Consider the following 27561-nt stretch of genomic DNA (forward strand, 5'->3'; position numbering starts at 1 on the left):
AAAAATTATAAATGATGTTCACAAGTTTTTCACTTTTAAGAATTTTTTTTTAAATATTACAATAAAACTTAAAGCTAGCCTTATCTAATTACTATATAAATCATGACCACGTGGAATGGTGCCAAGAATACTGGCTGCATTTCCGCGCTGGACAGCCAGGCTGATCCGTTGCGCAAAAAATGAGCCAGCCCTTCTGTCACCAGATATATCTCAACATAATATATTGTACCTAATCACCAAAAAGCTTCTTAAGTATATTACAAACAATTTTTAACCCTTATAACTAATCTGAGTTTGGTTAATAGTAATGCTATTCTAACCTTTACCAAAAACTTCTAATAAGAGTAACTTTTAAAATTCGTTTTGGTATTAATTTAGTATTCATAATAACATTCCATTTGATTTTTTCCAAAAAGAAAGGTAATTTTTAAGAGCTGACAACATTATCACCATAGAGAATGTTGTAACATAGAGCAAGATGAAATAAATGTCTCACTCGAATATCGATAACATCGTCATAACAGCAGTAATCAAATGTATTTACAGTTAATATTAAAATAACAATACTATCAAATGTTTAAGTTATATTTTGTACTATTTATTTTATTCTTGAAATTATTTAACAAATCGACAACTTTTTCAGATTGAACAGTTTACAGTTTATATAGTAACTTCCTTACAATTTAGTCTATGGTTTTTCACAAGTGCTTCGCTGTGTAGAAAGTGGTCTATTTGTAAATATTGTTAAATTGTAAATAAAACAAGTGATTTGCATTATTTACAACAAGTGTATCGTTTTCAAAGTGTGTTAAGGTGTTTTATGGATAATAAGTCCCTGAAACGGATCATTCAAGCCCTCAAAGGTAAATAATTATTTGTTACGCACAATATTTTTAACACCTGCTTGTTATATCGGTTACCAAATTGTATTACAGCATTAATGTGAATAGATTTTTGTTTTAGTTAGTGTTTTAACGTAAAACTTTCTAATTAACACGAGGAAACGTCCATGAAATTCAGTTCCGTATAACCTTGAGCGCTAATAGTGTCATCATTAAAATCTCGGCCACTTTACAATACGTTTTAAATTTACTCACTTCTTCATTAAATTCACACACGTAAAACGAATTTTTAATTAGTACTTACAGATTCTTTATTTTATTTTATTCTATTATACACGGTTAAAACGTTTGTTTTTCCTTATATGATAACTTCCTAAGTCTTCATTGCTAAAATTTAATTATGTAGATTGAAATTCTGTTTTTGTGTTATAAAAAACAAAACAAAGACTTAGCTTTTCACATCACATTTTAATTATTATAGGTAGGTATACTTATTATGTTACGCTCAAAGATCAAAATCGCTCATTGAGCGAAAGAACAGTCCATAACGCGTTGTGGTCACACACTTTGAAATTTTTAACTCTCTACCTGTTACGGTTCATTAGATACAGCCCGTTGACAGTCATGCAGACAGACGGACGGACAAACAAACGAACGGACAGATGTACATACAGCAGAGGCTTAGTAATAGGGTCCCGTTGGCATCCTTTATTTACAGAACCTCAAAATGCACCTGAAATCCTGTGCTTAAGTTCTATTGGCTCTATAAATATATAAAAAAGGAAAAGCTGACTGACTGACTGACTGACTTACTGGTCCATCAATGCACAGCTCAAACTACTGGACGGATTGGGCTGTAATTTGGCAGCAGATAGCAATTATAAAGTAGCTAAGAAATGATTTTTGAAAATTCAACCCGTAAGGGAGTAAAATAGGGGTTTGAAATTTGTGCAGTCCATGTGGACGAAGTCACAGGGATTGAGGTTTTAAAAATCCTATGGGAACTCTTTGATTTTCCGAAATAAAAAGTAGCCTATGTCACTCTCCAGGTCTATAGCAAAAAATCACGTTGATCTGTTGCTCCGTTGCAACGTAATTGAAGGACAAACCAACAAACTAACAAACAAATACACTTTCCCATTTATAATATGGGTAGTGACAGTAGATTTTTTAACTGCAATCAAGTTAACAGTATGTTTTATGTGGATGATAAGGATACCTGAAGAGCGATTGATAACTGACTAGTTAGTAGGGACAAATAGACAACAAGATGTTATCAGTCAATGATAAGTCTTCATAGAAAGGAATTAAGTTCTATATTAGTCATAATAATAATTCTTAGCTGTTAATAAAATGACACCATTGTATTTTTTTACAAATAACATTAAATTAAATCATTTTAAGTTTTATCCAAAGCTGCAAAATATACCTACAGAGTAGAATAGAGAGAGGTGCACCATCTGTTTTGATAACTACTGAAACTAAATTTTATTTGCTTTAATATATAATGGTTGAAATTATATAAACAAAACATGGAAGATACCGAAAATGCATAGAAACAAATTAACTGCTTCTTTAAGCTATAGTCATTCATAGCTGTTAAAACCGGCCAAGTGCGAGTCAGGCTCGCGCAATGAGGGTTTCATACTACAGTCGTATTTTTTCGACATTATGCAGGATAATTCAAAAACTGTGATACATAAAAATAAATAAAAATCTGTTTTAGAATGCACAGATGAAGACCTTTCATTTGATACCCCACTTGGTATAGTTATCTTACTTAGAAAATTGAAAATACTAATTATTAGTTCATGACCACAATTTAATTTTTTTTGTGTGATCTAACCCTAATTTCATTGTTTTCAGATTTTTCCCCAAATGTCAGCTATAAAATCTACCTACCTGCCAAATTTCATGATTCTAGGTCAGCGGGAAGTATCCTGTAGGTTTCTTGACAGACAGACAGACAACAAAGTGATCCTATATGGGTTCCGTTTTTCCTTTTGAGGTATGGAACCCTAAAAAATATTAAGTATAATAGAATGAGTAGATGATAAGTTTTATCCAAAAGCACAATACAATACAGAGTGGAATGGAGCCAAGGCGCACCATCTGTTTTGATAACTTCTTACTTAAACTCAACTTTATTTGCGTTAACATACAATAGAAATGGTAACTAAAAAGGCAAGCGCTGCTTTGAACCGCCGCTGCCATCTTCTTCTTCGCTTTGGGTTGGTTTCCGCACTTAAACGTTTCCGTCTGTTGTGCGTTGCTATACGCCGCTGCCATATCACCTATGTAAATAAATCGGAGTTGTTTTCAAAAACGGCTCACCTTAGCCTCACTTGTACGTGTATGTTGCGTACCTTTGACCTGCAAATATTTTGTTTGAATCAAGCGAGTGATTCTTGCATTGCAATCAACATACAGACACACTAGATTTTCTCAATAGTAGAGATTCCTTGTCTTTGCTATCTTAAACCAGTACTTACATAATATAGGTACAAGTTTCGTAAAAACTAGCTTTTGAAGTTCCATCATGACTCCATCTAGATATTAGATATGTACAACGATTACTGACCATGTGAAATCGATTCAACTTTCTCTGAGGTGAATGACAGGAATGCACGATGATATATACCTACCAATGTAGTAAGCCAAACAGCATTATTTATAACAGCTATTAACCCTAATAGGTATAGGAGCTGTGGTCTTAATAGTGGGAGGGCCCGGGTTCGATTCCTGGCAGGGATTTGGAATTTTATAATTTTCTAAATTTCTGGTCTGGTCTGGTGAGAGGCTTCGGCCGTGGCTAGTTACCACCCTACCGGCAAAGCCGTGCCGCCAAGCGATTTAGCGTTCCGGTACGATGCCGTGTAGAAACCAAAGGGGTATGGGTTTAATAAAAACTGTCATACCCCTTCCAGGTTAGCCCGCTATCATCTTAGACTCCATCATCACTTACCACCAGGTGAGATTGCAGTCAAGGGCTAACTTGTATCTGAATAAAAAAAAAACCTAGAGATACCAATACTGTAACCGTTAACATATTAATAACCAAACAAAACCTAACCTAACCAAAACAATAATAAACATTGCGTTTGCAGCTTGACTGATTAGCAATTAATGTAACTGAATCACCTTAGGTATAATCAAAAATGTACATAGCAGATGCAGAGTAGGTATGCCTTATCAGTTCTATTTGTAGTAGTATGTGTACACTTAGGTAGATATATGTTGAAACTAGTCAGAAAACAGTCTACCTGGCTCTTGACAGACTCGACAGACAGACAACGAGAGTTCCTATAAGGTTCCTTTTTAGGGTTCCGTACCTCAAAAGGAAAAACGGAACCCTTATAGGATCACTTTGTTGTCCGTCTGTTTGTCAAGAAACCTACAGGATACTTCCCGTTGACCTAGAATCATGAAATTTGGCAGGTAGGTAGATCTTATAGCTGACATTTGGGGAAAAATCTGAAAACCCTGAATTTAGGGTTAGATCACACAAAAAAAATTAAATTGTGGTCATGAACTAATAATTAGTATTTTCAACTTTCGAAGTGACTTTATCAAGTGGGGAATCATATGAAAGGTCTTCACCTGTACATTCTAAAACAGATTTTTATTTATTTTTATGCATCATAGTTTTTGAATTATCGTGCAAAATGTCGAAAAAATACGACTGTAGTACGGAACCCTCATTGCGCGAGCCTGACTCGCACTTGGCCGGTTTTTTCCTTTTGATGTACGGAACTCAAAATCACACCTCGGGAGTAGAAAACGCACTCTAGAAGTCTCTAAAAGTTTGAATACAGATCCCAGTAATCCTTGTTCCACAAAATTTCTATACACCGGAACAGTGGATACGCATTTCGAAATCGACAAAGAATCTCAGTATTGAATAGACTTCCTATTCAAACTCTGCTACTATTACGCTCACGAGTATGACTTTACTTACCTCAACCAAACATGACCTCGAGTTTCGACGCTTTATAAAACTCACAGGTATTCTTCCGGATTCTTTGACAAACTTGTTTTTACAATAATAAATGTGCGCAGTTTCGGTCTCCTAAATTATTGAACACAAAATGAATAAATTTTATAATTCAGTTAGAACAAAGGACAATCGGGTAGTTTCTATGCTTCAGACTTGTTGCAGTTGCAAACAGTAAAATAAATAAATAAACATTATTTAGGAAACAAAGCTTAGGTATGTTCACAGTAACGAATAAGATCGATGATCCTGTAGAAGTAGGTATAGGTTATTAGGTACACCTATGAACTCCAGTTCATAGGTGAGGAGGTAGGATTGAGATGGCAATGATCATCGCCCTCCTCAATCCTCTTACATTGTACTTACAATGTTTCATGTCTAAAGCAATCATCATCTTCATCGCTGGCTCACTACAGAGCACGGGTAGGAGACCTGTAAGAGGACTCAGTGAGAGAAGGGTTTTGGCCACAGTCTACCACGCAAGCCAACTGCATGCGGATATACACAACTTTGAGATCATTATGGAGAACTCTCACGCATGCAGGTTTCACGCGATGTTTTCCTTCATTCTAAAGAAAGTGATATTAAAGTAATTGTTAGCCCGGAATCGAACCCTGACTTCCCGATTAGGAGGAAGACTATTAACCACTAGGCTATCACGGCTATACGGTCTAAAAGTAATGTAGTAAAAGTAATTATTACTAACTAGCTGATGCCCGCGACTTCGTACACTTTGAATTAGGTTTTTACAAATCCCGTGGGAACTCTTTAATTTTCCGGGATAAAAAGTAGCCTATTGTGTTCCCCGGGATTTAAGCTAACTCTGTACCAAATTTCTTCAAAATCGGTTGAACGGTTGGGCCGTGAAAAGCTAGCAGACAGACAGACAGACACACTTTCGCATTTATAATATTAGTATGGATTAAGTGGTATATAATGGATAAGGAAGTAAAATTATAGGGTAATCAGCTTACGGCCATTACAAAAGCCTAATAAGGCTTCTATAGGACAGCTCGTCGTTGGAGTACTTGATACGACGCGACGATAAACAGTAAACGACGAAAACCTTGGCCTAAATATTACACTCGGGGAAGACGAAGGTTATACTCCGTGAAGTATCGATCAACTAAACTAGCGGCACGCTATGATGGCCGGTTTGACGTTTGTCCGCTCATGAAGTTCCGTATTAATTGATAACGACTTTGAAGGAAATAATTGTATTACTTTATTGACGATAGTGATGTGCAGAGATTCATAAATTTTATCGAATGTAGTTTTAGGTTTAGGACTCAAAATTTATTTATTAAATTGATTTCTTAAATGTATACAAGTGTAGAAAAATCAGTTTGCACCATTTAAGGGGTGAATGTACTTGTGAATATGAACAATTTTCACTATGTGGACAAACCTCTGAAATCGCAAAAAAATATCAATAAATTTTTAAAAATGGAATCTAATACGATCGTCACATAGGATCGCTGGCTAGCACAACTACTACCTCCGGCAAACTCGCGTCAATGCTCAATGCAAAACAAAGCAGTTTCGAATTGACGTTGCTTCGAAAAGTATAAACTGTCAGTGCAATGCGATTGTGATATAGTTTTGACCTGGCTTTGGATTTCAAATATTGATACTGCATTACTGTTGACCCTTGCTCGTTAATTTGGACTCTGTTCAAGCCCTTTGTTGTGGATTTCGTCGATATGACCGAACGTACGCAGAGAACTGTTCTAAATAGTCAGACACGTGAGTTCCTAATACGCCTTCGTAACTATTTCGATCGTGAAGCTCAAAATGGAGGGCCAATTTTACCTATAACGTCAGTGGTTGAACGCGTAGCTGATGCGCTTAATATTGGACAACGAACTGTTAGACGGATAACTAAAAAAAAATATGGCGAGACTGGCACAGAAGAAAATAAACTTCACACACCAAAAAAGAGAAAACGAGCAAAACCAGTCGTAGGCATCGATAGCTTTGATGCCGATGCTATCCGAAGACATGTTTACGGCTACTATTTACAGAAGGAGTATCCAACAAGAAAAAAGTTGGTGCATTCACTGAAGGAAGCTGGATTATTCTTCGGTGGGGAAAGTTCTTTAACGAAGATTTTGAAGACCATTGGATTTCGATACAAAAAATGTAACAAACGCAAAATATTGATGGAAAGATTTGATATAGCGATGGCAAGGTATACTTTTTTACGGCAAGTGAAAGAAATCAAAAATTGGCAAAATGTTGTGTTCTTGGATGAAACATGGCTTAATGCTAACCATACTGTAGGCCGTTCTTGGAACGATGACACAGCAGCATCTACTTCCAAAGTTCCTGTAGGAAAAGGATCGCGACTTATAATTTGTCACGCCGGAACCATCAACGGGTTTGTCGAAGGTTCTCTCATGGCTTTTGCGTCAAAAACCACTGGAGACTATCATGAAGACATGAATGGAGAAAAGTTTACTGAATGGTTTACCTCAATGTTGTGTAGCCTCCCTGAACCATCTATTATAATTATGGACAACGCCCCATACCACTCGATGCAAATTGACAAGCCACCTGCCCAATCCCAAAAGAAAGCTGATATCGTCGCATGGCTTCGTAAAAATGGCGTAGATGCAAACATGAATATGTTAAAAGCGGAATTAGTACGTCTTTTAAAAGAAAACAAACCAACCAAGATCCGATACGTCATTGACGAAATAGCATTAGAACATGGGCACAGAGTTATACGGTTACCGCCTTACCATTGTGAGTATAATGCGATTGAGTTGGTGTGGGCTCAAATTAAGGGATATGCTGCAAGACACAATACAGAACCCCCATTTACCACAAAAAAAATGCTAAAATTATTAGAAGAAGCTTGTGAACATGTGACTAAAGGAGACTGGGAAAAGGTTGTGAATAGAACTGTTAAATTAATAAGGGAAGATTATGAAAGAGATGTGAAAATAGATAATATTATAGAAAACGAACATATAATTATTAATGTATGTGATGATAGCAGTGACGACAGTGAAAATAGTAGTATGGACGAATCTGATTAATTATGGCCTTTTGTGGCACCTTTTTCGGTATCTTTTGTATTCATATGTTTCTTGTGTGCATATAAAGTATGTATATTCATTTTCGTTCAAATATTCAGTTCGTTCAAATAAATTAAATAAACATATACATTTTTGTTTTATTAAACCTATTTAATCAGGTACAAAAACAAAACTTAATTGTTTTTTGTTCGAGAATAAATTGACATTCCACATCACTATTGTAATGTGTCAAACCGGCCATCATAGCGTGCCGCTAGTATAGTGGATACTGGATGTCCGTGACTTCGTCGGCGTGAGACAATAAGGCATTTTGTTTCACTGCTTTTTGTTCTGGGGTTGACCGACATTGTTTATAGTCATCTTCAAGGCCAATTTTTGTTACATTATTAGAATGCATTCTTTGCCTGATTAGCACCTTAATATCTTAAGTTTTTAGGGTTCCGTACCTGAAGGGTGCCAACGGGACCCTATTACTAAGCATCTGCTGTTCGTCTGTCTGCCCGTCTATCTGTCGACGGGCTGTATTGTATCTCGTACACAAACAACAAATAATAAAAATTTCAAAATAAAAAACGTTATTTCTTATAAGAATGGTATGGCCAAGTGCGAGTCAGGCTCGCGCAACGAAGGTCCCGGTACTACAGTCGTATTTTTTCGACATTTTGCACGATAATTCAAAAACTATGAGGCATAAAAATAAATAAAAATCTGTTTTAGAATGTACAGGTGAAGAACTTTCATATGATACCCCACTTGAAATAGGTAGGTATCTTACTTCGAAAATTGAAATATACCTATTATTAGTTCATGACCACAATTTAATTTTTTTTGTGTGATGTAACCAGAAATTCACGGTTTTCAGATTTTTCCCCGAATGTCTGCTATAAGACCTACCTACCTGCCATATGATTCTAGGTCAACAGGAAGTACCCTGTAGGTTTCTTGACAGACCGACAGACACAGACAACAAAGTGATTCTGTAGGGGTTCCCGGGTCTCAGATGCGACTGACCTACGATACGACAATAGTAAACTTACTCGTGTGGAATATGAATCTGCCTTTCAGATTTCAGTCCACCCCTTACCTTCAATCATTGAGCTTGAAATTATAGCCGCCAGAAGCAAAGTTCAGGCGTTAGTAGCCCCCATGTATAAATAGGAACCTACCTATTTCCATGCTCAGTAATACCCATTAAAATCTGATCCAGTTCCATAATATACGGCGCAGTTCCGCCCACAGTCAAATAAATTGCTCGCCTTATTTGTTCGCGCGCATGTGATGTCACCTTAAAAGGATTTACATAACTGTGATCATTCATGAATACGAATATTGTGTACTAGCGACCCGCCCCAGCTTCGTACGGGTGATATGTAGATAAGACGAATAAGACAGCATTTTCGATGAATGCTCTCAGTCGGCGGGATGGATAAGATAAGAAATGAATATGAATATATGGTAGTTTGAAAGTAGCGCCAGTGGTAGAAAAGATGAGGGGTAATAGGCTGGCATGGTATGGGCATATAATGCGGAGGGAAGAAAGCCATGTCACTAGAAGAATGTTAAGTATGCATGTGGAAGGAAAAAAGAGGAGAGGAGACCAAAGAAAAGGTGGATGGATTGCGTGAAAGAGGATATGCGTGAAAAAGAAGTGGATAATACGTTGACGAATGACAGGAATGAGTGGAAGAAGAAGACATGTTGTGCCGACCCCACGTAGCGTGGGATAAGGTAAGGAAGAAGAAGAAGCTCTCAGTCGGCGTGATTTCTTCCATCTTGAACAACTATCGTCTTATTTCAACAAATTAACACAAAACATTATTAAACTATACGTATAGACCTTCCTCTTGAATCACTCTATCTAATTGATGAAAACCGCAGTAGAATCCGTTCCGTAGTTTAAAAGACCTAAGCGTACAAATGGACAGATAGACGGCGGGATAAGCTACTTTGTTTATACTATGTAGCATTAAATTTGTCAGTTATGGATAGCTGGCTGATGATGTCTGCGACTACATCCGTGAGGATTTAGATTTTAAAAATTCCGTGGGAACTGTTTGATTTTCCAGCATAAAAAGAAGTCTATATTCATATCACTTTTCAGAGATTTAACTATGTTCATGCAAAAAATTACGTTGATCCGTCGCGTTGCTCTGTTGCGGCCTGATTGAATTTTTTAGAGGTATACCAATAACTGAATGAAAGCTGTTGAAACTTTACTTTACTACGTTTACCGTTTTGATCGATATCATGAACTTTGGACTCCAATTTTAGCACAATTTTAGGCCGTTTTGCTTATTTATTTGTCTGCAGTGGGCCAATAACATCCGGATTTAAACAGTATTCTGATCAGAAGCTTAATGCGTTGTCCCTGTCGTTGAGACCGACAAAACGTCATATATAGGTATGAGTGACAGAGACAACAAGCCGAAATGTCATTCTAAAGGCCGTTGTACATTACTTTCGGCCGCGTACTGGACACCGTTTTGCTCGCCAGCTCCTCAGTTCTTATTCTTAGCTTCTGTTAACTATGTCAATGTACCTACTTACTTCTTCCAAGAAGAGCTAAAAAAGTAATAAGGTTCACAAGCTACCGTATTATTAGATGTGAAGGGCTATTTTAGTTCTCGTGTAGGTGTGTACGTGTCACCTATGCATACGTTTATTTCTTGCTTTCATTCGTCATGCTCCGTTTTGGCAGCGGTTGTAGTAAACATTGGAAATCTAGTAGTTTGACGACCTCTGATGCAGCGGTGCATAAATAAGCCTCGTAAGCAAGGTCTGGTGCATTTCCGCTTAGATTTTTTTTGTAAAATATTAATTTTAAACTAACGATTTTAAGCTTATTTCGTGGTTTAACGACATATTTTAATGTAGATAACGGGTACATACCACGAATAATTTGGCGTTTTTATTTGTCGATATTTCAACCCAATTGCACGGGACGTAGTTACGTCGAGACTGAGTTGCTGCGAGAGATGAAGTTCGAGCTGTCAAGGGCAATAGCGAACTACCCTCTTTCTTGTTCTTTTCGCTGGAACTTCACGAGCTGTCCGGAGAAATACATTCACAACGTCACTTTTAACTTTCCGTCTTGGTTTGCATAATTCTACCACTGGATTCCACATACTTGCTAGTTTAAAACCATTCTCACGATTCTTCTGAAGTGGCTCAATAAGTGACGAGAAGGTTGTCGGTTACCTTGGCCAGTAAATCAGCCTGTCTAGAAAACACTGCCAGTAGGTATTCTGGGCAGCTTGCCCCATTGTAGTGGTTCGGAATTCGGATCATATCTTTATTAAGTAATTTTAAATTGCTTTTTAGGGTTCCGTAGTAAACAAGGAACCCTTATAGTTTCGCCATGTCCGTCCGTCCGTCCTCGGTTAATCTCAGAGACTATATTAGTGCTAGAAATCTGTAATTTGGCATGGGTATAACAATTATTCCGTCGCACCCCTATGAGCCATTGAACTATTGAGATTATGGCCAAACCACAGAATATACAATAGCACTACGTAGCCAAACCAAGAATTCCTTAGGTATTATACAGACTACAGATTTACTTAATTATTGTTTTATTGTTCCAGGGCTAGAGCCATGGTGATGGAAGCTAACCCTATTACTGAAAATCGGACAGATGGTAAGTTACTTTAAAAATAATTATTATAAATTAATTTAATCACTACGAAAATTGTAATAAGCTACCCGTGTGAGGCCAGGGCGGGTCGCTAGTCGCTGATAAAGTTATATATGGAAAGCACATATAAATGTAAATCTAAAGGAAATTGATCTCGAAACATACGAGGCTGAAATCCCACCAAGCCTTGCAACCTTCGCTACATTCATTAACTTTGCAACGGCGACAAGTCGCTTCGGACCTTGTTACATTTTTAAAATATGTTACCGTGTTTGAATTGTTTACACTGTGCATACTGTGTTACTGTAACTAAAGTGTGTAAATACGTAAAACGGCAGTTTTACATGCCATAGTATAGTGCACGACAGGTCGAGGTGGCAATCGGGGTGGGGACGCCCCGCACACCCGCACGTCACCTGCACCGGGTTAGCGCGGGTGTGCGGGGTGTCCCCACCCCGATTGCTATCTCGATCTGTCGCGTACTATATGCCCAAAGTAATAAGAAACTTTACGTTAATTCATACTAAAATGTCTGTCTGCTAGCTTTTTACGGGACGGAAATAGGCTACTTTTTACCCCGGATTTCAATCTTTGATTCTCAAAGAGTTTCCACGGGATTCTTAAAGGCCCATCCGTTTAACCGATTTATATGAGTGCAGCTTACGTCCTTTGGTAGCTTGCGACCCAAAAATTGACATAGGCAACTCTTTATTCCGGAAAATCAAAGATATTTAATAACCTACGAGTAATTCCACGCGGACGAAGTATAGGTACGGGAAATTAAAGTACAAGTATCATAATGATGATACTTGTACTTGGTAGAGCGGGAATTAGCACAGAAAGTCGTTGTCGAAATTCTGTTATCCGTAAACTCTTAAAATAACCGACACATATCCTACTTTTACCATGTTTCGCCCACAACACTCTGTCCTAAATATGAAGTAAGAATACACGATCCCTCAAATATATCTATCCGAGTCACGTCCCGCGCAACTCTGTTTTATGTCACGATGATATGTATAATTAAACCGCAAAGTGAGTCAGACAAATCCCCGTTGTCGTCGTTTCAATTGATAAACGTCCACTGGTGGACATATGACTCTTGTATGGATCACTGTAGAACAAAGTTTGGCGGCTCCCAGAAACTCGTTTTTTTACCAAACGTTTACCACAGATGTTTTTTTTACTGGTTGCAGTAGTGTGTTTGGAATAATAGAAAATTTATGAGGATGGGCAGATCTATTTGTTCTTCCTATCCTCCTAATACCTGGACATTTCCCTTCGAGGCCACATCGAATTTGTTATATTATGTGTGTATATGGTTGGTGGTTGCTTTTCAGTAGAACTTTATACTGCCTTCATGAGGGTGGACTGGCTAAATAAGAGCCAGACGATCCCCTCATTTAAACTTTTAGCGTAAGACCACATAACTAGGAGCTTTTTGTTCTAAGCCTTTTGTAAATTTTTCTTCGTTAAATTGGAAAATATTTGGCCCGATATGGCCTCTTGAGTCAATAATTTGAGTTATCGAGAACATGTATATTGAGTAGATAGAGTAGCTATGTAGCTATAGCATCTTTAATCCATGTCATGTCAGCGCATTTTGCCAACATCATAGCATCTTCAAAATGTCTTTGATGGTCAAGGTCAAAATGTTAAAAAACATATAAACGAATTTTACTTAAAAGCATCTCAAAGCGAAACGCCACGGACGAACGAACATCTCAAGAAGCTTTCATTTGGCTACTTATGAACTTCAAAGGCTGGATAAGGACACAAAGTATACAGTAATACGACGCGCATAATGAGAAAGCTTTCGACAAAACCGCCATCTTAAGGCTTTGTTGAAGAGGCTTGCTTATCTGTATGACAAGTACGATTTTTCCATGACATTGAGAATCTTAGGAAATTTTTGCGTTTAAACTATCGTGAGTGATTTCCATTATACAATACATATCTCACACCCGGCTTTACTCACTAGTTTAGTCGACGCTAGCCCGACTAGTTTTGAACCCATCCGGGGTCCTTTTTCACAGGGACTCAGTTCGCGCACGCGTCGCGGTTGAGACACGACTAAACACGTGAGTAAAGCCGGGTGTGAGATATGTATAATCTTAGGAAAATTATGGGAAATAGTTCTTTTCTTTTCTTCCTTGTTTTTTTTTCCGTACGTAAACTTAGCCGTCCATTGTACGTGAGACCTCTGGTGCGGCTCTCCGCTGGGTCACTCCAGCCAGCCGAGCTCACTCCAAAATCCTAGCAGGCTACCCAGGTTGGCACGGACTTCGGGGAGTGTTGCTGGGGAGCCAATGTAGGCATTGAGCAGTACGTGTTCCGGCGTCTTGTCACTCTCCATGCATGCTCTGCATAGACTATAGAGGGCGCTCCTGTTATCGTGCCAACAATTGTCCTAAGTTTCTTCTGGTTTGGTTGTAGTAGTTTATTAGTAAGATGTTGGTTGGATCTGGGTACAGCCGTCACCCTCCTCCGTATAACAGATACGATGTTTTCCATGAAATGACCTCCCTGGCACTGGTAAGCGCAGTAGTCTTATTAGTGGGAGGCCCCAGGTTCGATTCCTGGCAGAGATTTGGAATTTTGTAATTTCTAAATTTCTGGTTTGGTGGGAGGCTTCAGCCATGGCAAGTCACCACCCAACCGGTAAAGCCGTGCCGCCAAGCGATTTAGCGTTCCGGTATGCCGTGTAGAAACCAAAGGGGCATGGGTTTATTAAAAACTGCCATACCCCTTCCAGGTTAGCCAGCTTCCATCTGACTGCCTCGTCACTTACCACCAGGTGAGATTGCAGCCAAAGGCTAACTTGTATCTGAATAAATAATTAAATAAGAAAATGTAAAATCATGGGAAATAGTTATGCAAAACAAGCAGACATTACGCAGAACTATTGGAGCGTACGACACTCCATTGACGTCCACGCCGCGCTCAATGCATCCTGCCCTCGCCCCGTTGCGTCCATTGTCTTCTATCAAAGGATTCTCCTGTACATACTTACCGCTTGTAGCATCTAGTTTAAACATATAGACGCCATTTTCTAGAATCTGTGTTCCATAGACATAGAATATTAAATTATCTACAGTGTTCTCTTCTATTTTGTATACCAACTAGCTTATGTGGACTATACAAATTTCGAACCCCTATTTTAACCCCTTAGGGGTTGAATTTTCAAAAATCCTTTCTTAGTGGATGCCTACGTCATAATAGCTATCTGCATGCCAAATTTCAGCCCGATCCGTTCAGAAGTTTGAGCTGTGCGTTGATAGATCCACCACCTTCCTAGAAGTCAGTCACCTTTTCGTTTTATATATTTAGATTACAAGATTTGCAAAAGGTATATTCAGCGTATTCACTTAAAAGCAGTAGGTATAGTTTTCCAGAGCTTTCACAAGGTTTTATACTTGCTTATTTTTATGCAGAAGGAAAGTCTGTTGACTAATTAACTTGGGTCTTTGCGTGTGTTTACACCATTCATTTAATCTTGTGATCCATATCGTTGGATAGAACTGGTATTGATTTATTTTTCTAAGATTTTTTAGCTACTATGATTCTTATTACATTTATTTATACTCACGAAATGACTTTAATGGTACAGTATAAGCATCAAGGCTTTGGCCATTGTATTACTTCAGGATAGGTGACTCGGCTGTCAACCATATTTTTGTGAAAACTCTCGAGTTCTACCAGGAAAGAGCGACCACCGTAGAAAAGCCTATTCTCACAAATAAGATTGAAGGAAAGAGGCCACGCGGAAATAGCGCGTGACGCTGGACGGACCAGATGAAGGAAGCACTTAACTCTGGCATCTACTGTGCTTATCACAGGGTGGAAAACCGGTTGCGTTGAAAGAACATCATAAAGAGGGTATTAGTGGGAAAGAGCCACGATCCTCAGCAATGAACAAGCTACACGAGAAGGAAGAAGGTGAAAACCACGTGAAAACTAAACCTGAATTTAACGGGCCAGACATTTTTGTTTTCACGTAGTTTTGAGAGCGTTACAAGGACAAAAGATTTTCGTTGAATGATCATATTGTGTTACTAGCTTTTTGACCAACGCTGCTGGGCGCGCTTTGTTTCAATTGTCTAACATTGGAACGAAAACGTGAATCTGACTCGACAATAAGGTGACAAACATTAAATGATGCTGTGACTCTGACCTAAACTCATTATTACTCGAGGTTATCTGAGAGACCTCAAAATATCTTCAAAAATTTCACTCTAGGACACAGATCACTGCGCTCTAGGGCAAGGATCACCCCCTGTACTTGAGGATAACTAATTTTGGAAATACTTCGATTACCCGCTATCATTCATGTTGTGGAACCAACTGCTTTCGGCGGTTTTCCCACTGGATTTCTACATAGAGGTTATTCAAGGCCGGATCAACACATTGGCGATTTCTCGGGTGCAGCAAATGTTCATGGAAGGCGGTAATCACATTTTTGGCATGAGTACCCAATCCTAATTAAACTTGTATAATGTGCGTAAACTTTTTGTATTTGCCTGGCTAAGCGTTATCTGAAAGTACTGGAATGGCGTACCGGAGAACGCACCCTATAATGCTCGAGTTCTACTGACGATGTCAAGCGAACAAGCTGGTCGCTGTACAATAATTACCAGCACAGGACTTTGTTTTGTGGAAATCCTTCCAATAGACCAATGGCCAGCTGTTGACTTCAATTGATACAATGACAACGAATGCTCAAAGTTCCGTTTTCTAGGAAATTCGTTTTTAGCCACAAGCAAATTTCGGTTACCCAGTTAATTGTATATGTATGAGTTATTATGCGTTCCAATTTATCGATGTAGTACGATGATGACTGTTTTGGCACAAGCACCCGTCTATAATAATATTTTGCAGTCATGTTTGAAGAACGCATCGCGTTAAGTTTTAAATATATCTTTAGACAGTGGCGACAATAAAATGCACATTATTAAAGTCCATGATTCGTTAAAGCTTTGGGAAAAATGTGAATTATATTTTGGTTTCAGTTTTAAAACCTTTTTGTGTTTTTTAAGATCGGGTTTTTTTTGAGGTCAGGTTTTCAGCCCCCGATACATTAGCATAAGAAGAAAAAAAAAAAAAAAGAAAAAAAGGAGTTAATTATAAAGAAGAAGTGGCTTGGGCGTAACATTCCTAAAATATCCCTAAATTACTTGGTATGGCTCTTGGCCATTTCTTATGGTCGTAATTCCTTCTATGCTGATGGTAATCGCGTATATTAAAAGCGTCGGAGCACAAAGAAGTTCTATCTACCGAAATTACCGAAAGACATTAATTTAGAAGGAATTAAAGGCTAGGTAGTTAAAAATTGCAACCAAAGTCTAAGTACCTAAAAATAAATGTAGTCTAACCAATGACGTTTAAACGTAGACCATTGACCCCTCATTTTAGTAATTTCCCACCAGAATTTCATACTTTTAATATCTTTCTGTTAGAAGTCTATTTTTTATTACATCCGGCATGCTGTGACTGTAAACATCTGTTTGCATTACGACATTTTATATTTTTATTTTCATAGAAAATGTGCATTGTCTTTCTATGGTTACATGTGCTTAGACCAAAGAGAAAGGAAGTGATCATATATATTTTTTGTTCACAGATCGGGTTCACAGCACGTCGTTACGACCGAGGGCGGGCGGCGATATGATTCAGGATCGTTCTGTGGGAACCCTGGATTTGAACATGTCATTTTCCGCGCCTTCCAATTTAGTCCTCACACCGGCACCGGAATGTGAGTTTTTCTGCTTATTCATCCAACCTTAAATAAATTATAGGTGTACCCGGTACTGCTTAACTGAGATATGGCTCGTGGGGTGAGGGTTGCGGGAGGATGACAGCAGAGTGAACTAGAGGGAGCTGTCGGTTTGATCCTGAATCAGGGATATGTCAAATATTAGAGGTGACGAGAATCAAAGAAATATAGGCGATTCATAGGCTAGCGTCAAATGTACGAACATTTGACGACTGCCAGTGACAAGCCTCGGCGTTTTGTTACAAGTTCTCTTAACTGTTGTAGACTGGTGATAGCGACTTGAATTCCTTGAATTTTACGCCAACTGTCACCATCCCACTACCCGCGCTTAAACTTACGAGCCGTTTCAGTGAACCCTTTAGATTTAGCCCGGCAGCTATTGAATTGATAATAAATAATAATCCATTTTTCCTTAGCTGACTTAAAAAGTAAATAAATTGTAAAAAAATCTTGCAGAAAAGTGTTACCGAAGCGATTTTCCCTGCCTTTTAGATGTCTTAAAGTTTGGTCTTTTCACGGTTTTAGTGTTAGTTCGCAGTAAGAACGTTTGGGCGTATATCTAGGCGTGTATATTACGCATATATCAAGTGTCTATATTAAGCTGTCTCGCATTTCTGCTACAAAAAATTGTATGTAGGTACCCTGTGGTGTCTTATCAAATCGCAATTTTATGGGTATTATGCATATTCCAGGTCGAAAACTGTCAAGAGGGATATCCCGGGCGACAGACAACGAAGGCCTGGTGTGGGCGCTTCGCAGCAACACAGAACCTGAACCGAACACTCTCTCATCAGATCACATACTCCTACTGCCGGATATCTCTGTCTATCCGCCAGATTTTAGGTGAGTATTTTTTTGGGTAAAGACGCCGGTCTTCCTAGTCGGGGTTCCGGAGTTCGATCTCGGTCACGTACCCCTAACCGTTCGGAGTTATTTGCGTTTGAAGCAATTAAGTGTCACTTGCTTTATGGGTGTAGGAAAACATAGTGAGGGAACCTGCAAGCCTGAGGGCGAGATCTATAGAGCGTACTCTGACTTAGACTAGACTTAAGACAGAGTTAAAACGAGACAGAGTTATACCTCTCACATAAATCTGTCTCGTTTTAACTCAATCTTAAGTCTAAGCTAAGTCAAAGTGCGCTCTACAGGTGTGTGAAGTCTGTCGAACCGGACTTGGCCAGCGTGATAGACTATGTACCTACTTTTTAATGTGCATGGCGGCCATTTTGAAGTTTTCACTACTTGTTCTTATAGCAGCAATACTCTGCATACATATAATATAATATACATACTCTATGAAAATTTGAACTCTACCTATCACGGTTCATGAGATACAGCTATGTTAGTCCCTCCAAGGGGAGAAAGTGAGACTCTTTTGAAAAAAAACATATTTGCTTCCTGCAAAACACTCATGTCCAAAAGAAAAACACATTACCAACAGTTCGGGTGAAGTCATTTATAGCCACGATTTTTCTTGGCCCCACCTAAACAGTCGCCGTGACATTGCGTCGCTCTCACGTAGCTCGGCACACTGCCAAACGCGCAGGGGTGGCACCTGAAAACTTGCACCGGAATTCATATTCAAACCTTATGAGTTATAACATTTTAATGATTGAATCGTTTAGTTTTTGGGTATTCTTGGTTGCCAAAATTCGTGGGAAAAATTGAGGTAAAATGTCTTGAAAGGTTACAAATCGCCTGTTTGCCACTACGACGTGTTATTTCAAAAACTTCATTTTGGAGAAACACTTTGCAATGGCTGTAACTTAAGTTTCTATTGATGAAGTGTTCTCTGAAATTAACCGTCCAAGATTAAGAAACAATATTAATTGAATGTAAGTTTTATCATATACTAGATGATGCCCACGACTTCGTCCGCGTGAATTTAGGTTTTTTGAAAATCCCATGGGAACTATTTAATTTTCCGTGATAAAAAGTAGCCATGTCCTTCCCCGGGATGTAAGTTAACTCTGTGCCAAATTTCATCAAAATCGGTTGAACTGTTGGGCCATGAAATGCTACCAGACAGACAGACACACTTTTGCATTTATAATATTAGTATTTATAGGATAAAATAGTTTTGAAATTTGTTACTTACAGGGGAAATATTTGCTCTAATGCCTTTACAATGTTGGAGACCTTAGAGACACATCATTAATTTCTTACAACCGTTGCGTGCGCTTAACAATAACAAGTGACAACTTGTCACAAAGATACAAAAGCATGTGTACATGACAAACATAACAAAGGAACATTTGTAATTTATGTAGAAAGTTAAACATTTGACCATAATAAATAATATTTTACAATGTGAAGATGACTTTTGGTTTATAATTTGCCAGCTCAAGTTTCATATTTATGCCACTCACAGAAGAGGGAAACAAGTAGGGCGTTTGGCAACACTGCACTCTATGCTCTCTATCTCAACTATGCTTCGTGAGGCTTCGTGTATTACTTAAGATTTATCACCAACTAGTTTATGGCCGCTACTTCGTGCGCGTGTACACACACACACACACACACGCACACACACATTATCGCCTGTATAATATTACTAGCTTATGCTCGCGACTTCGTCCGCGTGGACTACACAAACAAACCCCTATTGGGGTTGAATTTTCAAAAATACTTTCTTAGCGGATGTCTACGTCATAATAGCTTTCTGCATGCCAAATTTCAGCCCGATCCGTCCAGTAGTTTTAGCTGTGCGTTGATACATCAGTCAGTCAGTCAGTCACCTTTTCCTTTTATATATTTAGAAGAAGAAGAAGATTAGTGTGATAAGTTATTTTTCTTTGTCCCTAGGATATTCCTCGAAAAAGACCTCCTCGAAACAGCCACATTAGTAACCTTAGAATCAGCTGGAATACTAAACTGGTGGCGTCAAGGTCGCGTGCCAGGAGCGCCTCGTCTGCTTCCCCTGGCGACCTCTGGCGACGGCAACTGCTTGCCTCACGCGGCGTCGCTGGCCGCGTATGGCTTCCATGATAGACTGCTGGCGTTGAGGACGAAGGTGCAAGCGCTGCTGTCTGGAGAAGAAGGCGATATGCTGACAAGTGAGTTTTCTCGTCACAAACTTTACATACACGTTGTTTTTTCTAAAACACATAGTCCGCGACAGATTGAGCAAAAGGCCTCGATGGCAATCGGGGTATGAGGGGGGGAGACGCCTCGAACACCCGCACGTCACCCGCGCTCGCCCGCACCGGATTAGCGTGGGGGCTGTGTAGGTATGCGGGGCGTTCCCTCCCCGATTGCCATTTCAACCTGTCGCATACTATAGGCAAATATTTTCAGATGAATGAAATAGACTTTAGTAAGGGTAGCTATTTATTAAAACCGTCGTAACAGCTGCAACAGCTGAACGCCGTTCAGCATCAGCATCGATTTAAGAGCGAATATATTTTGATTTTTTTAAAACACTTATAGCTATAAAAAGTATCTTTCTGAATAAATGTACATACTATTTTCTGAATAAATGTACATACTATTTTCTGAATAATAAATGGCAGAACAAATTAATGAGACGAAACGAACAGTGCAGTCAAATGACAGACAATGATTTTTTTCAGAAGCTATAAAACGCCGCTGGCGTTGGTCAGAGAGCCTCTCGCTGAAATCAGCCGGCCTGACGCCGTCGGAGTCGGAGTGGGAACGGGAATGGCACGACGCCGTCAGAGCTGCGTCGGCGGAGCCTCGACCGCGGCCGGCCCCGAGTGCGGCGCCGCACTACGCGGGGCTGGAACAGTTGCACGTGTTCGCGCTGGCACATGTCATGCGGCGACCCGTCATCGTGTTTGCTGATGTAGCCTTGAGGGTGAGTGTTGTAATTAGCTCTATAGGTAGCGGAGTGGGAACGGGAATGGCACGACGCCGTCAGAGCTGCGTCGGCGGAGCCTCGACCGCGGCCGGCCCCGAGTGCGGCGCCGCACTACGCGGGGCTGGAACAGTTGCACGTGTTCGCGCTGGCACATGTCATGCGGCGACCCGTCATCGTGTTTGCTGATGTAGCCTTGAGGGTGAGTGTTGTAATTAGCTCTATAGGTAGCGGAGTGGGAACGGGAATGGCACGACGCCGTCAGAGCTGCGTCGGCGGAGCCTCGACCGCGGCCGGCCCCGAGTGCGGCGCCGCACTACGCGGGGCTGGAACAGTTGCACGTGTTCGCGCTGGCACATGTCATGCGGCGACCCGTCATCGTGTTTGCTGATGTAGCCTTGAGGGTGAGTGTTGTAATTAGCTCTATAGGTAGCGGAGTGGGAACGGGAATGGCACGACGCCGTCAGAGCTGCGTCGGCGGAGCCTCGACCGCGGCCGGCCCCGAGTGCGGCGCCGCACTACGCGGGGCTGGAACAGTTGCACGTGTTCGCGCTGGCACATGTCATGCGGCGACCCGTCATCGTGTTCGCTGATGTAGCCTTGAGGGTGAGTGTTGTAACTAGCTCCATAGGTAGCGGAGTGGGAACGGGAATGGCACGACGCCGTCAGAGCTGCGTCGGCGGAGCCTCGACCGCGGCCGGCCCCGAGTGCGGCGCCGCACTACGCGGGGCTGGAACAGTTGCACGTGTTCGCGCTGGCACATGTCATGAGGCGACCCGTCATCGTGTTCGCTGATGTAGCCTTGAGGGTGAGTGTTGTAACTAGCTCCATAGGTAGCGGAGTGGGAACGGGAATGGCACGACGCCGTCTAGAGCTGCGTCGGCGGAGCCTCGACCGCGGCCGGCCCCGAGTGCGGCGCCGCACTACGCGGGGCTGGAACAGTTGCACGTGTTCGCGCTGGCACATGTCATGCGGCGACCCGTCATCGTGTTCGCTGATGTAGCCTTGAGGGTGAGTGTTGTAATTAGCTCTATAGGTAGTGGAGTGGGAGCGGGAATGACACTAGTTTTTCTGAGCAACTATTACGGATCGGATCGTATCGTAAGGGTCATCAGGCGCAAAGGCACGTCAGATAGGCCCAGAGCCTGTCTGCGGTATACCTAAAAGCCTGGTTCAACTCACCCTTCTAACCTATTGCTACTATGACACACTCAACCGCTGGAGAAACTTGCCAGGGTTAAACCACTCGAAAGCGCTGGTTAAATCCTTCAGCAAGAAGGTAGTATCTGAGGTGCTGTCGCTTAACAGAAGTAACATGTGCATCCTGGTGCGAGCTTTAACGGGTCACTGTGGCCTGAAAAGGCATATGTATAACCTTAAGCTCCAGGGCTCGGACATCTGCAGGCTGTGCCACGAGTCTCCCGAGACTCCGATGCACATTATCTGCTTCTGCCCTGCTCTGATGCACAAACGTAGCGTCCACCTAGGGAGACACATCATTTATCCGGAGGATGTTACTTCAATTCCAGTCAAGAAGGTGCTGCTGTATCTGGCGGCCACAGGATTTGATAAGGAAGTATGAAGTGGAGGCTAACACAATAGATCGGAGACGGTCGCAGTGATTCAGGGATAGCAAGGACCTGTATAGCTCCAAAGAAGAAAGAAGAAGAAGAAGGGTCATCACAATAATATACTATCTTATGCCGCTTTCGCCAGCAACTCCCAGCGACTCGCTTGAAATTGTCGCTCGCCGCGCACACCCTGATTAGACCAGTATAGACAAAGGGCTTTGAAGATTTTGCCCTACCTAGTTGTCCTCCATTTTTGTTTTTTTCGAAAGTAGCGACCACACATAAAACCTGTACTAATCAATAGCTGGCATCAAACAAACATGTATTGTATAAGACAAAATCTTCCATGTCACGTTTCCGAGATATAAGCTATCAAAATTATACTGGTAGCGTCATCGGTACAACAATTTTAGCCACAATATGTACAACTTTGAATGCTTTTATCTCGGAAATGTGACAATAAAAGATTTTCTTCCATACATTAATTTGATCCCAGCTATTGATTAAAGCAGGTATTATGTGTGATCGCGCTATTTAAAAAAATGTGCCAGACTTGTAGGTCTCCCCTTTCCTCGCTCATGCCTCCGATTCATATTTCTCTTGAATACTTTGTTATTGGACTCTGTTTAACGAAATTAGCTCACACTTACTACCTTATATTCCAGGATTTTCGCGGCGACCCCGTCGCACCGATCCCATTCGGCGGGATCTACCTACCCCTCGAGCTTGAACCTGAAGTGTGCAGCAAAGCTCCTATCCTACTGGCTTATGATGCTGGACATTTCTCAGCCTTAGTGCCTTGCGAACCTTTGCCCACTGATGGGGCTAGAGTACCTTTAGAAGATCAGGCTGGGAATCCTATGCCTATACGGTAAGTTTCATAGTCTAAATATATAAAAGGAAATGGTGACTGACTGACTGCCTGATCTATCAACGCACAGCTCAAACTACCGGACGGATAGGGCTGAAATTTAGCATGCAGATATCTAAATATATAAAAGGAAAAGGTGACTGACTGACTGACTGACTGATCTATCAACGCACAGCTCAAACTACCGGACGGATCGGGCTGAAATTTGGCATGCAGATATCTAAATATATAAAAGGAAAAGGTGACTGACTGACTGACTGACTGACTGACTGACTGACTGGCTGATCTATCAACGCACAGTCTCAACTACCAGACGGATCGGGCTGAAATTTGGCATGCAGATAGCTATTATGACGTAGGCATCCGCTAAGAAAGGATTTTTGAAAATTCAACCCCTAAGGGGGTGAAACAGAGGTTTGAAATGTGTGTAGTCCACGCGGGCGAAGTCGCGAGCATAAGCTAGTTAAATGATAAGATAGCTTGGGAACGAGTTGCTTAACAGCTTTGATAGTTCTAAGTTTAAGTGATTTTGTGAAGTGAAAAAACAAAAATGAAAAAGATTTTTTGACTGTTGTACACAATCTCAAAATTAACAGGTCTATATCTAGTGCTATCCCTTTCGCGTTGAGCGTTATGAAAGGAATAGTAGTATATTTAGACCTGTCATTTTAGTTTAGAAATTGTATACAACAGAATTAGCCACATTGATATGTAATTAATACTTTATCATAGGAAAAACATTCTGAACCAGTGGTAGATGTATTTGAAGATTCAATTTCAAAAGTCTATTTGAATAAAAAATATTCTTTTTCATAATTATTCTCAGGTTCAACGTCGACCCCGGCCAAGACTTTAAATGGGAGGTCGAACCGGACCAGAAAACGATAAACAACCTCCTTCCGGACGAATACCAACGCTCTTCCATGCTAGCCGCTTACCTTGACCTTGAACGAGTCGAATGCTTATCCCAAAGTCCTCCGCCCGAAGAATTGAGGAGGTCCCTTGATGCGCTGTCTACTAAGAGCTCAAAACAACTCAATTCCGTGGCAAAGCAGTTTGGAAGTATCGGCAGGTAGGTAATTTTCCTAGTCATACGCACAAGCACGAACGTATATTTACTTACGCAAACGCACACATTTACGTACAGTTACAACCCTTTTTTTATCGCTGGGAGGGACACGCGGAGGAAAACCCCTCCACCCCCCCCCCCCCCCCCCCTGCTAGGTCATTAACTCATTAGTCATAGCCAACAATAGAGATAATTAGCCATGTTACCGGCGTGCACCGGCCCGAAAGGGACCAGCAGCACCCAGGCACACTGGGAGCAGTGGCGTGCACAGGATTTGAAGCCAGGGTAGGCATTAGTTAGGTGCTGAACCTGTTTACTGGCAGATCATAGTGAAAAATATGCATTGAGCTATTACAACTGAGGTAAGCAGTGCATTTATGCCTCTATGACCTGCACGCCACTGACTGGGAGGTTACCTGGCTGGCACCCCATACTGTTACAACCCTAGCCTTGACTACATATTGCCATTTCCGAAATGACACCAATAATAAATTGTCATTTAGCAATATGGTGTCTATAAAAACGCTACATCTCGACCAAATCAGTCTGCTATATAAATTACAGATTGTCACACTCGCCGATTAGTCGGCGTAATGGCTCTTAGCGTTTTCATGGGCGGCCTCGAGAACCATACTGAATGAGATTGTGTGGCTTAAAAACAGTTTTGTATGTTTTAGGTCGATGAGTAGCAAGTTAAAGAAGAACTTCGGCTCGTTAACCAAGCTGGGCAAGAGTGGCAGCCAGAGCAATCCTGAAGAAGGCTTGTCGCGGCGGCAGTCGACGTGCGAGGTGCTGTGCTGCAGAGTGCTGGCGGCCAGGGCGCCCGTGCAGGAGGAGATGGTCAAGAACTACCTCAACGAGGCGTGGTGCGGGTAAGAGTAACAAGAGCAGCAGTCACAACCCCGACGAGGGCCAGTTTGGTTTGGATTTTTAGGTTGTCAAAATTATTGAAAAAACCGGCCAAATGACAAATTCAGTCTCGCGCACCGAGGGTTCTGTACTACTGTCTTATTTTTCCGACATTTTGCACGATAAATCAAAAAACGATTATGCGTAAAAATAAATAAAAATTTGTTTTAGAATCTACAGGTGTAATCCCTTTCATATGATACCCCACTTGATATAGTAAGTTATCATACTTTGAAAATTAAATTATAAATATTAGTTCATGAATACATTTTAATTTTTTTTGTAATGTAAACACAAAATCACGGTTTTCAGATTTTTCCTTCACTTGTGCTATAAGATCTATCTACCTGCCAAATTTCATGATTCTAGGTCAATGGGAAGTAAATAAGAAGACAGACAACAAAGTGATCCTTTTTCCTCTTGAGGTACGGAACCTTAAAAATCGGCAAAAATCGGTCTTTAGAATGTCTGTCAGAATGAATATTCATACTATAGGTACATTAAAAAAGTAGTACGAATAAAAAAAATAGTAAAATATTTTTATCATCTTTTCAGTTACACAGCAGAAAAAAACCGCAAAGAACAAAACCAGTCCGTACCATCCCAACCAAGATACGGTACGGGGCGGTCCCAATTCTACGCCGAAGCGGACCGAGCGGCGCACGAGGTCGCCCGAACATTAACCACGCGGTCCGTGAAACCCGCACAGGATCGAACCTTGTACCTTTCAAAGTCGACCTTCTACGATGACCGCCCGCCGTCTCCTAAGCCCTGTCGAGCCCCCTTGTGTATGTACTACGGGAGTCCGGCGAATAACGACTACTGTTCACGATGCGCGAAACTGCAGTGAGTGTGCTTCCATTTTTGTATTAGGAATCGTTAGGCTTTTTTAAATGGTTTTTGTTTGTGATAGTTTTGGTATAAAAAAAACATTGTATAGGGTGTAATTAGAAAGCTAGCAAAACCGAAGGCTAGTTATAGTACTGATGATTACTGATAAGTGATAAGATCCCACAAAAACTTTCTAACCCTGTTTTGGACACTAGTAATGAGGTATCAAAGGCAAAGAGGCTTTGTTCCTCTCCGGTCACCGTTGTCGATGTTGTTGGTGGTTGTTGTATTGGTGTTGGTGTTCATTTTTCAATTCTCCCTTTAGCTTTCAGCGTAGAATAATTTGGGTACATACTTTTCGGTGAAAGTGGTTTTAATATTTATATTTATATTTCAATGGTTTTAATATTTTATATTTATATTAATAAGGGCTTGTTTCACAATCCACCAAATAAATTTTATCCGATGAATGAAAGATTCCCAGTACGGAAACGTCTTTATTCGTCAGATAAAGTTTATTTTCCGGTTGTGAAACAGACTAAAAGTTTTGGGAAGAATGTATGTATGACTAGGTGATGTCCGCGACTTCGATCGCGTGGATATAGGTTTTTAAAATCTTGCTAAAATAATTCTTTTTCCGGTGTAAAAAGTAAAATACAAAATAGTATTAACTGATCAGAAATTTAGGTGAAATAATTAAATTCGGCGCTTAACTCTGCTGTGTTTCCACTCTTAATTTACCAGGTTTTTATTAAATCAAAACTGTCACATACAAAATGGCAACATATTTTTTGAGTCTTAGAGTAAGATAAGAATACTCCCCAACTAAAACAAAGTAGTTACAATAATACAAAGTATCTAATCATTGTATGTAATTTTAATTGATGTTACATAATACTTAATTATATATTTACACAACAACAGATTATAACAGATATTAACAGATTATACAGAAATTCTTTTTCTTATAATCGAAGGTTCCAATTTATATCTTTTCAGACTTTAGAGTGATACTTGTAAACCTACTCACATATCAAAATAGTATTTTATGACACTAGTGTGTTAATCAAGAGGAAAGTTATAAACCTGAGCCGTAGACAAGGGTTTTGACAGCACCAAGAAATTATTTTAATGCACACACATCTTAACTTAAAAGTTTAGTAGTTTATAAAATTTACTTGATTGGTATTTACACTTAGATTTTAT

General features: G+C 40.3%; 1 protein-coding gene across 1 annotated transcript; it reads left to right on the forward strand.

Moving 5' to 3' along the window:
* The first annotated feature begins 668 nt into the window (after positions 1–668).
* LOC117990302 (OTU domain-containing protein 7B-like) lies at positions 669–27262 on the forward strand. The gene is made up of 10 exons (XM_034977764.2): positions 669–863; positions 11465–11517; positions 17135–17266; positions 17980–18130; positions 20093–20343; positions 20860–21104; positions 23341–23546; positions 24373–24618; positions 25293–25487; positions 26080–27262. Exons 2-10 carry the CDS (start codon positions 11475–11477, stop codon positions 26372–26374), a joined length of 1764 nt encoding a protein of 587 aa, XP_034833655.1. The 5' UTR covers positions 669–863; positions 11465–11474; the 3' UTR covers positions 26375–27262.
* Positions 27263–27561: the final 299 nt, after the last annotated feature.

This window comes from Maniola hyperantus, chromosome 17 (assembly GCF_902806685.2).
Source record: "Maniola hyperantus chromosome 17, iAphHyp1.2, whole genome shotgun sequence".
Taxonomy (NCBI): Eukaryota; Metazoa; Arthropoda; class Insecta; order Lepidoptera; family Nymphalidae; genus Maniola; species Maniola hyperantus.